General features: G+C 36.9%; 2 protein-coding genes across 5 annotated transcripts; one reads left to right on the forward strand and one right to left on the reverse strand.

Moving 5' to 3' along the window:
* Window positions 1-972: 972 nt before the first annotated feature.
* vps33b (VPS33B late endosome and lysosome associated) lies at window positions 973-11,854 on the reverse strand. Of its 2 annotated transcripts, none has more exons than XM_027137137.2 (24): window positions 11,722-11,854; window positions 10,651-10,773; window positions 10,460-10,540; window positions 9,562-9,623; window positions 9,427-9,476; window positions 9,251-9,318; window positions 9,075-9,120; window positions 8,890-8,984; window positions 8,157-8,261; window positions 7,986-8,076; window positions 7,799-7,876; window positions 6,188-6,261; window positions 6,015-6,101; window positions 5,806-5,896; window positions 5,628-5,702; window positions 5,459-5,523; window positions 5,273-5,327; window positions 3,951-3,997; window positions 3,688-3,820; window positions 2,710-2,783; window positions 2,519-2,620; window positions 2,323-2,398; window positions 1,424-1,546; window positions 973-1,344 (listed from the first exon to the last, which is right to left on the reverse strand). In XM_027137137.2, exons 2-24 carry the CDS (start codon window positions 10,744-10,746, stop codon window positions 1,265-1,267), a joined length of 1,854 nt encoding a protein of 617 aa, XP_026992938.2. In that variant the 5' UTR covers window positions 10,747-10,773; window positions 11,722-11,854; the 3' UTR covers window positions 973-1,264. The 2 variants fall into 2 exon arrangements, with proteins under 2 accessions (XP_026992938.2, XP_026992939.2); XM_027137138.2 differs by lacking the exon at window positions 11,722-11,854 and adding an exon at window positions 11,061-11,121.
* On the forward strand, window positions 11,294-14,807 carry hddc3 (HD domain containing 3). Of its 3 annotated transcripts, none has more exons than XM_027137143.2 (5): window positions 11,294-11,312; window positions 12,166-12,279; window positions 12,361-12,416; window positions 14,003-14,243; window positions 14,372-14,807. In XM_027137143.2, exons 2-5 carry the CDS (start codon window positions 12,168-12,170, stop codon window positions 14,500-14,502), a joined length of 540 nt encoding a protein of 179 aa, XP_026992944.1. In that variant the 5' UTR covers window positions 11,294-11,312; window positions 12,166-12,167; the 3' UTR covers window positions 14,503-14,807. The 3 variants fall into 3 exon arrangements, with proteins under 3 accessions (XP_026992944.1, XP_026992941.1, XP_026992943.1); XM_027137140.2 differs by lacking the exon at window positions 11,294-11,312 and adding an exon at window positions 11,783-11,828; XM_027137142.2 differs by lacking the exon at window positions 11,294-11,312 and adding an exon at window positions 11,941-12,084.
* The last annotated feature ends 181 nt before the right edge of the window (window positions 14,808-14,988 follow it).

Genomic DNA, 14,988 nt, shown 5'->3' on the forward strand with positions numbered 1-14,988 from the left:
GTCAGTGCTCTGTGAGCCTCCGGAGCTCGGCCATATACTCCGATACTGTTTCTGTCTTTTGTTGATTACGCTTATGTAAACGAAAACGCTCCGCGATTATAAGGGCTTTGGATGCAAGTGCATTTGCAGCACGCCCACGATTTCTTTAAATGTTTTCTCTGCTGGTTTCACTGGCGCTGTTAAACTGCACAAGAGGTTGTAAGTTTTTAGCCCCATTATACTCAATTTTCTCTCGTTCCCGATTTCGTTGGCCAAACAATTCTGTTCAACTCTCTCCGCATACGTTGCCCAGTCTTCCACAGTGCTGTCAAAGGCATCCATTTGTCCGACACACCCTGACGTGATCGTTTCTTCTTTAGTTCCAGCGAATTAACGAATATTTCCTTAAACAACTGTTATGCAGTAAACTCACAGGTCGGTGCCCTCCGCCGTCTGTAGCAGCTCTTTCGAAGCAGGCGAGACACAAATGCTTCCTGTCTCTGTAGTTTGCTTCACGGGGTCCTTTCAATCTCGTCGATATTTCTGTTATGTTTTGCACTTACACAATAGTAAGAAAGAAACTAAAGTCAGAGCTCGTCTTGAACACGTCTTTTTACTGCCAATTGCAATTATCACAGTCCTTAACCTTTTTAATTATTGACTCAAACACAACACGGACCCCCTTTGTATACTCTGTCTTTGTTCTACTGTATGTATCATCATGATCCTGGAGAAACGTTGTCTCATTTCACTGTGTACTCCAACAGCTATATAGGGTTGAACTGACAATAAAAACAAGTCTTGACTTGACTTGATTGCTAAATTGACCCAAGGTATCAAAGTTTGTAAATAAATATAACTCTGTAAAACCTACTGACAAGTATTCAGAGGATAAGCTCTGCCCGGAAGTGTCCATGACCAGGAAAACTCAATTAATGGATATTAAATAGAAACAATTATATAGAAAATTTGAGACACATGAAGCAGTCCCGCTTAAAAAACAAATATATATTTATTACCCACAATAGACTGCTTGGTGTTATCTGGATAGAGCATGGAAATGTTATTAAGTGCCATAGTATTCCTGCAGCTTTACAATAAAAGACTGTTACCAAACCAAACATACATTCATTGAACTGACATAATGTAGTGTTTTTGATGGCCTTCATGTCCCTTTGTAATTAAATAAAAAAAGTTCTTCTCTGCTTAGCTCAGTCCTGTACACAGGCCAGTCTGCCCTGATAGCCAGTCTGCTATCACTGTGTGGACTTTAATCTCTGAGGATTCAGGCCTGATATTCCAGCATCGCCTCCAGCAGTCTGCCACTGTTTGTGATCGCTGTTGTCACCACGATAAACTTATAGCCTATGATAAGGAAGAGTTATTTAAATTTTAATTCATTAGAGCTGCACGTACAGTTAATAATTTGGTCTAAAACACTCACCTTTCTCTCTACCTATAAAGCGCAAGGCTGATATTTCAGAGAAGGTACATCCTCCCAGGAACATCACTAGAATTATCCTTTGAGGGTCTGTTTTGATTCGTGCTTCAGACACACTGGTACTTCCTAGAAATGGAAAATAAAATAATGATAAAATGAAAATGCCCTACAAAACAGAAAGGCAACAAGGTTTGTTCAAAGAATTAAGTTCAAAACAATGTTTAAAAATAAAGAATGCAAAATTAAGTAGAGACATTTTGCTGAAGAGTTAAGCATCTAAAACAGAATATACTGATTTTTTAAAAATCTTTTCATTTCAATTCTATTTTGCATCTGGATGCTTCATGTGGAAAGCCTTCTCAGAAGAGTGAAGGCAGTATAGCAGGCTCTGGGTGGTTGATCGGTAGATCGTGTTTCAAGCCACAGCACTGCCAAGCAACCACTGTTGGTCCCCTGATCAGGCCCTTAACCATCTCTGCTCCAATGCTCTGTATCATGGCTGACCCTGCGCTCTGAACCCTACCACTAAAGTTGGGTTATGCGAAAGAATAAGAAATAATTTGTACATATTTCTCTAGAGTCTAAATATGATTGGCCATATAATGTAATTAATAACTCACTAGGCTGAAGTTTAATCTGTCCATTCTGAACCAAACAGAAACTATAGCTGCCTATGAATTTATAACATATCTGAAAGGATATATGTATAATGTAATTTTTTCACCAAAGTCTTCAAACAATAGCAATCAAAGCATTTAAATCAAAAGTGAAAATGTTACAGGTTGAGCACTTGTAATTGGGAAAAGTATCCCCACCCAAACACACTCTCACTCTCTCTCTCAGTTTTAAGTACAGTTTTATCTAGGGCCATGACCTGTTTAAAGACTAAAGGGTTTCAGGACCTGTGACTGCAAACTCATGTCCATTTAAAAGGCGTGTGACTTCCTCAAGCCCGGTCCAGCCATCTCTTTCTAATACCTGCACCAAAAACAGATAAAAAAATTGTATATAATATATCCAATGAAAACATGTCTCAGAAGAAAGTGAGAAAATCTATTCTTTTTAGTTTAGAGGTGAACTTGTTTTGGGAACACCAACCTGTTCAATCAGTTTGCAGCTCAAAGGGATGTAAGCTCCACTGAATATGTAAGCCATGTCCCGTGGAACGCGGAGGTCATACTCATCCCCTGTTTTAGGGATCTGTGTGGACAATCACAGAACAGAGATGCTGTGATTATTACAGTTTGGGCTAATATGCACAATGATTGAGGAGGTATGAAGTTACATACAAGCATCAGTTTTTTACTCAGTGCTCGGAAATTGCTCTTCTTGGCCAGTGAAGAGAATGCATCAGTCAGCTTTCCTGAAAAAGAAAACAGAAAAAGCATTTACTTGAACATTTCCATGGTCTTAAAATTACACTTGCATTTTGATTAGTACTCAAAGTACTAAAATTTTGTACATTTTCTTTACCTAATACTGCCCTGAATTTCACATAACAGATGTGTACAAATACAGTAATCCCTCGCCGTTTCGCGGTTCAAGTTTCACGGCCTCAGTGCATCACTGATTTTTTTTAATTTTTCATTGAAAAATAAAAAAAACGGTTTCCCAGGATGCCAGACAAAGAAAGAAGCTCTCTCAGAGGTTTTGTACACACCCACAGGTACTCAGACAAGGCACATGATTGGTTCCCGCCGTGAGATCTGAACTGATTGGCTGCGCATCATCACATCCTCTCCCAGCTTCTTCCCTTGTTGTATCTCGCCACTCTCGTTCACGCTGTCAACTGTGTCTCGCGTATTGTGTTCGAAATTAACTTTTCGTTAAGCCCTTACAATGCCTCCTAAGCGCTATGCCCCTGCGAAAGATTCCTCTAGTGAGCCCAAGAGGAAGAGGAAGATGATGGCCATCAGTGAAAAGGTCAAACTTAGGGCCAAACCTACTTTCTCTGATTTTCACCTATCCCGAGGGGTTCCGGTCCCCATTAACCGCAATAAACGAGGGATCACTGTAGTCCAAAAGACACAATATTAACTGAATTTACACAAACGAATCAGTTCAAAAGTTTACATGCACATTATACTGTTCGTTGTTACCTGAGTCCTCCTCAAGGTCCTGCACAATTTTCATTTATTAATGTTATTATCAGGTGAAGGCGTACCTAAACTTATGACCTCAAATGTATATATACACACAATAATGCATGGCATGAAGATAGGGAAATTGGAGACTTGTAGATACTGTGAACTAATCCCACATCTCACCAGCTGTCTTGTCATTGACCAGTTTGCCCACTTTGCTTTCCACTGCTGTTAGAGCTTCTCCAGGTTGTTGCTCCACCAGCAGTCCTATCTGCTTCAGGTTCGCAAAGGTCAGTAGGTGCTCTGTGCCGTAACTCTATAACAATTAACCAGGACGTACAACAGTTAACTCTCAAACATCAGCTGGATACCAAAATGTGAAGCATTTCATGAATTCAAGCCAGTAGTTATGTTCAAGTTACATTTACATTATGGCACCATCTCACCTGGAGGTACTGAGCTTTTAGAGAGCGATAGTCTTTCGGCAGGAGTCCTTTTGAAGGAGATACAGCATACAGAAATGTGAGAACTGTAATCTAGCTCATAATGTCAGCCAACTAAATAGTTAATAACCTTTATTATTACTGCTAAGTATCTAATAACTTTTAACAGTTTGATTTAGTTACAGTTACCTGTCATTTAATGTTACACCACTTGGTTTTGAACATTGTTTTACAAATAAAAAATAACCTCGATTATAACTTCTAGGATTCATTCAGATAACTAACTGAAGAAGTAAACAGTGACAATGTTAATCGAGATATAAAACTTTTTTTTTCTTAATTGCATACATTCTTATTCTAAAAATAAATACATCATAAAGTAACAAAACATATTCTAATGATAAAAATATCTCAACTGAGTTCCACTACTTATTCAAATTATATCATCTGTTAGTCAAAAAAAAAACAAGCTTTAGTATTTGGTGTAACTGCATTTAATCCAACTTGAAATGTAATCTTTTCTTAATTTATTATAGAATTAAATTACTATTAGAATAGGAGTTAATCATAAAAACATTACACAAAATGTACCAATAAACATTTATGGATTTATTAACAGGTAAGCCTCAGATTGTAATGAGACTTAATTTAATGAGATTAAATTAAATAACCCTTGTTATTTCGACTCATGTTAATATAATCTGATAGCAAATGTATACATCATGCAAGTGTGTAAGATCTATGTTTTTATTTAGATCTACATCTGGAGACTCTAGTCCTGCATTCGAGGTAAATATGATTTTAGAAAATCTTAAGATCGTGGTTTTATTCATTCATTCATTCCTTCATTTTCTACCGCTTTATCCGAACTTCTCGGGTCACGGGGAGCCTGTGCCTATCTCAGGCGTCATTGGGCATCGAGGCAGGATACACCCTGGACGGAGTGCCAACCCATCACAGGGCACACACACTCTCATTCACTCACACACTACGGACAATTTTCCAGAGATGCCAATCAACCTACCATGCATGTCTTTGGACCGGGGGAGGAAACCGGAGTACCCGGAGGAAACCCCCGAGGCACAGGGAGAACATGCAAACTCCACACACAAGGCAGAGGCGGGAATCGAACCCCGACCCTAGCGGTGTGAGGCGAATGTGCTAACCACTAAGCCACCATGCCCCCCATCGTGGTTTTAAATACTCCAAAATATACACACAGAAACTTTACTTGTATGTGTTTGTTACTGAGTTTTTTCCCCAAAACTGCTAAAATACGGGATAAAATGTATAAAAAAAATTTTATCACTAATCATAATACTCACCATTTTCAGTAAGAGACAAGAGACAAAGAAGTCTCAGACTTTCAATCATAGACACCTGAAGGATAGAGTATTATAATGGTTTAGGGTAAGATTGTACTGAATAAATAAAAAATGGCTGTTATAATGAAAACACATACACAGTACAATTTATATACATACAGTATACAAGCTTTTGTGGTAACACACCTGTCTGTTAATGTGTTCTTCAATGAAGCCAATACATTGACGAACCTCAAAATCTTCAAGTAATGCTAAAGAGAAAAAATATTCAGATTCAACATTGTGCCATCCTTACAACCAGCGCTCAGTGAATAAACAACTTTATAGTTATTTCACATGAAATAGCATTTCTTACAATGTTCGGTCTTCAGCAATTCCTGGAAGTCTTGCTTCGTTTTCTTCTTCATTATGGATTCACTTGCACCAATATCTAAATATGAAGTCATTTGTTACTCAGAAAATAATCGTTTGCTTACAAATACTTAGGCAACTAATAAAAGTTAAGGAAACTAATGAAGGTCTGTGTAACTCACGCAGACTGAGAAGACGGTGCTCCTGTTTCAGGCCTTTTAGCTCCTCTGAAACAAAGGTCTTCATCTGTTTAATGTCCATCCCACGCCGTTTCTAGCACAAATACAGATAAGATGAATAAAGGACATAACTGAGTGTTTTTGTACAATGAATTGACCCGGAAATTTTTAGCTTTGGTGCCTTTGAGTAAGCGACGTAAAAAGAGACTCACGTCATACGCTGTTTGTAGATTTCTGGCTTTTTGACTCAGAAAGCTGAATACGTTGGAGAAATGCTCGTTTCTGATTTCGTTGAACACCTGATGAAACGATGCATGGAGTTAATAGATACATGTAGTTAATATAAAGCAATTGTATCTCTGAAAAATTCTTCTCTATCATCCACCTTATCTTGAGAGTTAAGCATCACTTTTACACTCTTGTCAGAGGAAGTGACCTCAGGCCCGAACTCCACACAACCTAATATGTAAAGAGTGACAATTATTTAGATTCAGAACATGTCGCATCAGCAGGTAAATAAATAAATAAAAAGTGATCGTTCTTACAACGATAAAAGAATTGTTATACAAAGCAACTGCTGGTGAGATTTGAAACGATGCTCCGATCTCAGTATTATTGGTTTCAGTCTGTATTGATTTCAACCGGTGTGTGTTCAAAACAGTAAAGCCCGACACAGTACAGAGCTCTCTTTATTAATAGTGTACTCTTAGTTAAAAAAGTACTGAACTTTGTTTTCCTTCTTACTGTATGTCTCTCTCCCTTTCGTTTGTTCTGTGTGACTGTCCGATATCAGTTATGAATAACCTTTGTGCAGAAGTAGGGTCTATTTGACTCATCTGGAAAGTTTTCATTACTATTTTCATTGAACTGTGTGTTCGTAAAATAAATACTTTCCTCCTCAAGTCATCCCGAGTCAATTTGACTCGGCCACATTTAGTGGGGCAATAGGTCACACTTTTGCCCTTTTCAGCGCAATGAACATGCATACAGACACAAAAATGCACACATAAAATGTCCACTAACACACACACACAGACACACACATATACACACACACACACACACACACACACACACACACACGCACGCATGCACACACACACACAAATTGGGCATTGCATTTCATGAGGCTTCCAGAAAAGAAAAAAAAGCCACACATTTGTAAATATTTCACACTTTTGATATGCCTTTGCCTAGCAGAGGGCAGAATATGATCTACCGAAATGATGCTACACACACACACACAGTCAAACACTGTTCAAAGCATTGGGCATTGCATTTCAGTTGGCCTTCAGACAAAACAAAAGCTACACATTTGTAAACATTTCCTATACACACACACAGACACACACACACACACAGACACGCACACACAAATTTGGCATTGCAATTCATTGGGGCCTCCAAAAAAACAAAAACAATCATTTGTATATATTTCACACTTGTTATACATTTGTCCAGCTGGGGAAAATCTCTTCTCTTCTTCTTCTACCAACAAGCTTCACACACACACACACACACACACACACACACACACACACACACACACACACACACACACACACACACACATACACACTGTATTTTCATATTCAAATCATATTTGTTTCCTCTCTCTTATTTATGAGTTTAGTTGCATCAGTCAGCTTTGACCTGGGGATGTTTGACATACACCAGCCAGAGGTTGAAAAATGTTCACAAATGTAAGCTGATCACACAGAATGGTGATCATTGTAGAATTTTTGATTTACAAGCATTCAAGTCAATTTAACGTGGAAAAAAACAGGTTTTATTATTTACTGACATTAAAAATGGTCAAAATGGTTTTATTTTGGCTTTGAAATATACCAGCCTGTAATTGTGCATTAACTTTTGTGCCTCTATAGTGAAAATAATTTATAATATAATACTGAAATATATGATCTTTCACACAGTACATCACATTGCATCAGCTCCAAAAAGAGATACATGCACATAGAAAAAATGTTCCACTTACCACATTTAATCCTGAAAATGTCATCCACCAGGCCCTCATAGACCACCTGAGAGCACAGAGGAGTGACAAAGTCCACGTCTAACAAATAAAAAAGAATCATACATTAAGTCACTTTCTGTATTGCAAACAAGCCAAATAATTACATCACACTGCTTTATTATCAAGATTCCCTGTAAGATAAACATACCTCGATCAATGATGAAAATGTTACCAATCTCAGGCTGCCGTGCTTTCTGCTCTCCTTCCTCCACCTGCTCCCTCCATGACTCATACACCATCTGCAGCAAGCCAAACAATGGTTTTAATGTTCAGTCACTGAGTACAAATATGCTTCATTTTTTACATGCAGAGGTCTCACCTTGGCACATCGTCCAATCCCATAGACCTTCGAGAAGGGGCCGTATAGAGAGTGTAACAGATGTAATGCACTTCCTGCAGTCGTCACCCAGCGTTGATCTCCCTCCTAATGATTTTACAGCCACAGTAATGTTGATAGTGAAAATATAATCACTTATAAACTATAATCACTATAATCATTTAATATATATTGAATACTATATACTCTATATTTATATAGTTTATTTTCTTAAATAATTCCGTTGAAGCATGGTTGAAAAGCGATGTCTGACTTTCATTGTCTAACAATGTTATAATTTTTATTTATTATTTCTTTTGTCAGATTAAAGTTTTTTCTGTGACCATTGTGAGTTTTTCTTTCATTGACCGAAGGATACCAACAATTTTGTCTATGTGTGTGCTGGAGACTTCTTCCAAAAATATTAAACGTCTCCTTAAAAAAAGCTTTGCTATGTCAACAATCATAGGGTGTATTTGTTAAAGAATAATGTGTTTAATCATTTAATTATTAGATTTATATTATCACCTGTATGAAATTGAAACTGATGTTACTATAGAAAAGATAATGCTTAGAATGAGGGCTTTAATGTATGTATAGACGATATATAACTACTACTGCTACAGGAACAAATCAAATTCCTATTGTTATGAATAGAGAGTGTTATTTTATCGTTTGTCACATAGATAGCACCTTGTCCCTTGAACACAAACACACACTCAGTATATTACATTACCAGAAAATAATCTCTGAAGAATTCAGGAAGTTCCAGACTGATGATGTCCTCATCAAGTGGAAGAAGGTAGAAAGCCCATTCATCAGATGTCACATCTGCAAAAAAAGCTTTCATGAGTGTATACTAGGATCACAAGAGCTCACCAGCTCTGAAGCTGAAGTTTACAAAAAATGTAGAACACCTACCACCGTAAACACCCTGTTCCTCCAAAACCATGTCACATGCATAGAACTACAACAAGCACAAAAACAAATATGCATTTTCATTTTCTAGTAGCAATGAAACACTGATATTCTTATACAATAAACCACTCCATACAGTATGTACAACAAGTTACAGAAATGATAGAAGCAAAAAAGACCTTCTGAGGTGAAAAGATGATTTTATATCTTCGGAATCTTCCGTTTGCCTTGTCAGAGTTTATTATATCTGCAAATAACACTCAAAAACATTAATGTTTTTGTATACGTTAAATCAGCTTGTACATGTCGTGCAGCGTAAATGTATATAAAGCATATAGAAATCCACAGCACTGACCTGCAATCCACTTCACTGTCTGGATTCGAGGACGTATCAGGAAGCAGAGTCTAAAAAAGGAAAAAGGTGCTTTAGCGTCCACATTGACATTACCTTTAGACTTTTTATTTGTATAAGGATCTGTATAACACTTACTGATCTGAAACACTGGCAATTGGTTTGAGCTCAACTTTATACAGTTTTTCCACTTCATGTTGCTATAGACAACACAAACAGAAAACATGGTGACTATCTCATCATCACAAATAAATATAAGAACAGCTGTACATTAAAATGTGCTTGTCTCTAACTTGTTATTAAGTCTCTCTCAGCCAAGATCATTCCTGTAAATACAGGCACACATTTGCACACATACTGTAGAGAACATCAAGCTTCATGCATCAAAATGGATAATGATGAATTTAAATGTTTTTATTTAAAATTTCAACTTTTATTTAAATTAAGCCAGAGTGGTTAAAAATGGGTGAGTGCAGCTATTATATAAAAATCTAAACCAGATTATTTGCTGTTAACAAATGTCTTATAACAAATGGATTATTTCTGACTTTGTTGGTTGACAATTTATAAACTGTTCTTTAAATTTATGCAATAGTTTACCTTACATCACTGTTATTAAGCCATCCATGAAACTTCATGACACACAGTAGTGAGGTTTGACATTTTTATTATCAAGCAATTGCTTTGCCAACACATTTGATTGATAACACATTTATTCATGCAAAGCTGGTTTGTTTCCTCTCTACTTTGAGCTCCTGAATTTGTGTTCATTTATATCTAAGCATCTATTATATTGGAAAAGCAATTGCTTGATAATAAAAATGTCAATGCTGAGAAACCTCATTACTGTATGTCATGAAGTTTTATGGATAGTCAGAAATAATCCATTTGTTATAAGACATTTGTTAACAGCAAATAATCTGGTTTAGATTTTTATATAATAGCTGCACTCACCCATTTTTAACCACTCTGGCTTATTTTAAATAAATGTATCTGCAAGATGTATACATGTAAATTCACATAAGACATCTCTTACCTTAAGTGTAGTAACATTGGCTATTCGGTCAAGTGGACTCATCAGATCTGCATCAATAAACAAGTCTTTCCTCCCTGGGAGCTGATGGATTAAAAGACATCCATTCAAGATACCAAGACATGAAAATTTCCACACAGTCCAACACATGCTGCAACCTGTGAGCTGCACTGGGAATCCACAGAGCTTTGTACCTGTTCCAGAAGATAGACGAGCTGATCTTTGGCCAGTCTTTTAAGCAACGCAAAGTCCGGAAGTTCAGGAGCATCTTTTCTGCCAGTGTGAGCCATGTGAGGCCGTGCTGTGTTTCGGTTTATCTGACAAACAAGGGCATCACGTCGATTCAAATTCAATTCAATTCAATTCAGGTTTATTTGTATAGCAGCTTTCAGAAGTCTCAAAGCAGCTTTTTCAGAACATAAACCTAAAACCAAATGTTATTATAAAGAATAATATAAAGAACACAAAATTTCAAGATTAATATTAGATATATGTGTTTGTATTTATCCCCAATGAGCAAATCTGAGGTGACTCAGATGAACAGTTGACATACACGGAACACACAACACTTTACTTACATTATTTACTTAAAACACGTACTTACTTATTTATATTTCAATTTGCACATACAAACTGTCTTCATTATATGTGTTTGTGTCTTGTCAGTGTCATTCTGTTACATTGTGGAGCTTCTGTACTGACAAATTCCTCGTATGTGAAAACATACCTGGCAATAAAGATCTTTCTGATTCTGATTCTGACTGTGGGGAGGAAAAACTCCCTTGGATGGTAAAGGAAGAAACCTTGTGAGGAACCAGACTCAAAGGGGAACCTCATCCTCATTTGGGTGACACTGGTGGGTCTGATTATAAATATACAGTCTGATAAATGTTATATTAATGCATGGAGTTCACACATCTCCTCTTTAGTATAGAATCGAACTGTAGCTGTAAATCACAGACTCAAGCACTCAGTAAAACCATGTCACTGTTTTAACAGTTTTTAAACAGGATCTTTTCTATAACCTCCCTATAACCTACAGGATGTGATTCTGTATCATCTGGATCAACTGCATTTCACTGGCTTTGAATATGTATTTTGCACCTAATCTGGCCGGATGGAGGAAAAAGCAGCTGGTAGTTTGTATCCCGATTACATGACAAATTACATGACAGTAATGAGAAAGGTTATGTTTCTGTAACACAAACCAAAACCAAAACATTATTTCGGGGGGATAAAAACAATGAATCACATTTCCTACATACCTCAATTCCTTGATTGCGGAAGTATTAGGAGTAAAAAAAAAAACAAAAACGACGTGTTTCCGCACGGACAAATCACATGTATGCACACTCATCAAGCCGCAAAACGGGTAGGTTTCTATGTCAGTAAAAAAAAATAAAGCGCTGAGAAAAAGGTTAAGAAATGTATGTACCATTTTAGCGTCGCGATCGAATATTTAACTGACTAATTTTAGCAATTTTTGCGAGTACGAGCTGATGAATCATGGTATAGAAGGCGGGACTTGTTACGAAAACGGGTGGGCACAAGGAGGAAGTGGTAACAAGAAAAATAATAACAACGTTCGGACCTGTTTCTCATAAGAATTAGAGGAGAGTTTATTTGAAGTAGGTGATTATTCAAAATCCTGAATAAGGTTTGGTGGTGTTAAAGCTTATTTATTTAATGATATTTATGCCCTTTTATAGACATGAGTTCCGAGCTCCAGGTCCTGTTAGAAACCATCAACTTCTCTGCAGAGAAACACCGAAATCAGCGCCGTAAAGATCCAGATGCAACCCCTTACATCAACCACCCCATAGGTACCGAACACACCAACACTTCTTTATAAACAACTCTCACATCTGATGCTTTCTGAGACACTTTATGATGCACTTTCACAGGAGTCTCAAGGATCCTGAGTCATGAAGGTGGAATCACAGATCTGCAAGTTCTGCAAGTGAGTCCACTATTTATTTCCCAAAACACAAAGATATATATGTTAGATATTCAATTCACTTAATATTTATTTCTATAGCTCTATTTACAACTGACCTTGTATCAAAGTACCTTTACAGAACATAAACATAGCACAAAAGGCTATTATAAAGATTAATATAATACAAAAATCCAAGATCGATATTAGTTATATTTAAATGCTGTTGTATTTTTCCCCAATGAGCGAGTCTGAGGTGAGTCAGGTGACTGTGGGGAGGAAAAACTCCCCTGAGCGGTAAAGGAAGAAACTTTGAGAGGTACCAGACTCAAAGGGGAACCTCATCCTCATATGGGTGACTCTGGAGGGTGTGATTACAAATATAAAGTCTGATAAATGTTATATTGATGAGGAGATTGTTGTCCTCAAAGACCACATGGAGTTGGTATCTCCTCTTTAGTATAGCGGAGTCCAACTGGAGCTAGTAAATCTCTAGATGCCTCAGGATCCTCACAGATTCAGACTCATCTCTGTGGAGGTCCAAAAACTTCATTGCATGAAAGACAAACGGAGCTGGTACAATGTCTGGATGGTTCAGGATGGGAAGAAAGACAGACATGGTGGAGAAGAATATATTGAGAGATATATTGTGTTAATTTATCCAACAGAACTGTTGATTTCTAGATTCTGATTGATCAAAAATATGGATTAATTTTCTGTAACATCAGCAGTTAATTCACAGGTTTTTATAAATGTTCTATGGATTCTATAATAACAGCTAACACAGAGATGTATATGGCAGATGATTCACATAAACATATTAAAAGTATGTTGCTGAGTCCATGTACGCCATTACAAGGTACGTAGTATCCGAGATCAATATCTGTGTCCACATAATCACAGTATGTTGAGTAAGACTTACTCAAGGACCTAAAGGTCAAAGTTTGGATCCGAGCACGTTAATATCCACAGAATTCCTTGTGCGAGAAAAGGGGAGTTTTATGACCGCTTGCGTCTCTGACTTCAGAGGCAAAGACAGAATGATTTGAAGAATATTAAATTAATCGATTGATTAATAAATCAGAATGGTGATTTAATTATAAAGCAACATCCTTCTTTTCCATTACTTGACGAGTTCATATATATCCCAGTCCTGTACTTGTATACTCTTACTCTCTACACACACAAAAGCTCTCTAGTATCAGGGTTTGTAATAGTTCTTTAAGATATCTTTAAAAATAAGGCTTTACACTTTCTTGGTAAACTTAATTTTTCCCTGTAACTTTAGGAGAGAGAGAGAGAGAGAGAGAGAGAGGGAAATTGTTTATAGCTGATAGAAATTTAGAAACACTACATCTATAAACATATCTATAAACTGATGAGAACTTTAATTAGGTTGTGTTGTACTCCTTCTTATTCCTAATGGATATTGTTTTGTGCAAATAAATTTTCACCAAAGTGATGTAAGGTACAATAACTAAAATGATGATCCTTATTCTGCTATATAACACAAAGGTGCTGGAAAAAAATGCTTGGAAAACTTTTCTTAGTCTTTTTGATTGTGACTAAAAATGTCTCATTGTAGTGGGCTCTTTTCTTTCCTAATTCAGGCAGCGCTGCTTCATGATACTGTAGAAGACACAGACACCACTTTTGAAGAACTGGAAGCTATATTTGGAAATAAAGTGGCTAGGATTGTCCAGGAAGTGACTGATGACAAAACGCTACCTAAACATGAAAGAAAACTGCAGCAGGTGAATCATGCACCCCACTGCAGCCACCAAGCCAAACTGGTCAAACTGGCCGACAAACTGTACAACCTCCGCGATCTCAATCGCTGCACGCCGACAGGTATGTTTCTGTTATGCTGTTTTGTAATGAGGACCAGAGCTCCAGTCTGTGTGTGTATGTTTGTGTGTGTGTGTGTTTGTTTATTTATTTATTTATTTTTTAAAAAGTCTCTTTGTGTTTATTGACAGGCTGGACGGCAGAGCGTGTTCAGGAGTATTTTGTATGGGCGGCTCAGGTAGTGAAAGGGCTTCGTGGAACCAATGCTGCACTTGAGGAAAAGCTGCTACAGCTCTTCAAGGAGAGAGATGTGGACATATGAAAATCAAGGACCTTTTACACCTTTTGCAGCTTTTATATTGTTGTAAACATTCAAGGATTAAGTGTGTCTGTATATATGATTCAATCCATAAAATTTATGGATCAGCATTTTTATGGATTATATTGGATTCTTCTTCTTTTTTATTTTTTATGATTACATTCATTGGATGAATGTGCTGTTATTGACAGTGACAAATGAAATGAAAAATGTATATCTTCCCCTAGAATGTTAACACTATAGACTGGCTACATGTATGAGCATGTAAAAAAAAAATGATATGTTGTATTAAAGGAGTATTAATACAGGATGGCATGGTGGTGTCTCCTTATGGCTTGAAAGGTCTCTGGTTTTATCTTGAGCTTGGGTTACTGATATTGGAGTTTGACACCATGTCTGTGTGGGTTTCTTCCTCTTAAAAATGACAAGATGGTATAAAAACATTTGATATAAAGCTTGATTCAAATGTTTAATTCAGTTAAGTTTTCC

This window comes from Tachysurus fulvidraco, chromosome 1 (assembly GCF_022655615.1).
Source record: "Tachysurus fulvidraco isolate hzauxx_2018 chromosome 1, HZAU_PFXX_2.0, whole genome shotgun sequence".
Lineage (NCBI taxonomy): Eukaryota > Metazoa > Chordata > Actinopteri > Siluriformes > Bagridae > Tachysurus > Tachysurus fulvidraco.

What these genes read in the sequence shown, in the direction of transcription:
- vps33b (XM_027137137.2), bottom strand. Translation starts at nt 10,746, where the DNA reads ATGGCTCACACTGGCAGAAAAGATGCTCCTGAACTTCCGGACTTTGCG. An exon ending in ATCTACAAACAGCGTATGAC is followed by an intron (nt 5,897 to 6,014) that starts GTGAGTCTCTTT and finishes TATTTGTGCTAG; the next exon opens with AAACGGCGTGGGATGGACAT. An exon ending in CTTTATAGGTAGAGAGAAAG is followed by an intron (nt 1,345 to 1,423) that starts GTGAGTGTTTTA and finishes TCCTTATCATAG; the next exon opens with GCTATAAGTTTATCGTGGTG.
- hddc3 (XM_027137140.2), top strand. Translation starts at nt 11,798, where the DNA reads ATGTATGCACACTCATCAAGCCGCAAAACGG. An exon ending in CTCATCAAGCCGCAAAACGG is followed by an intron (nt 11,829 to 12,165) that starts GTAGGTTTCTAT and finishes GCCCTTTTATAG; the next exon opens with ACATGAGTTCCGAGCTCCAG. An exon ending in TTACATCAACCACCCCATAG is followed by an intron (nt 12,280 to 12,360) that starts GTACCGAACACA and finishes GCACTTTCACAG; the next exon opens with GAGTCTCAAGGATCCTGAGT.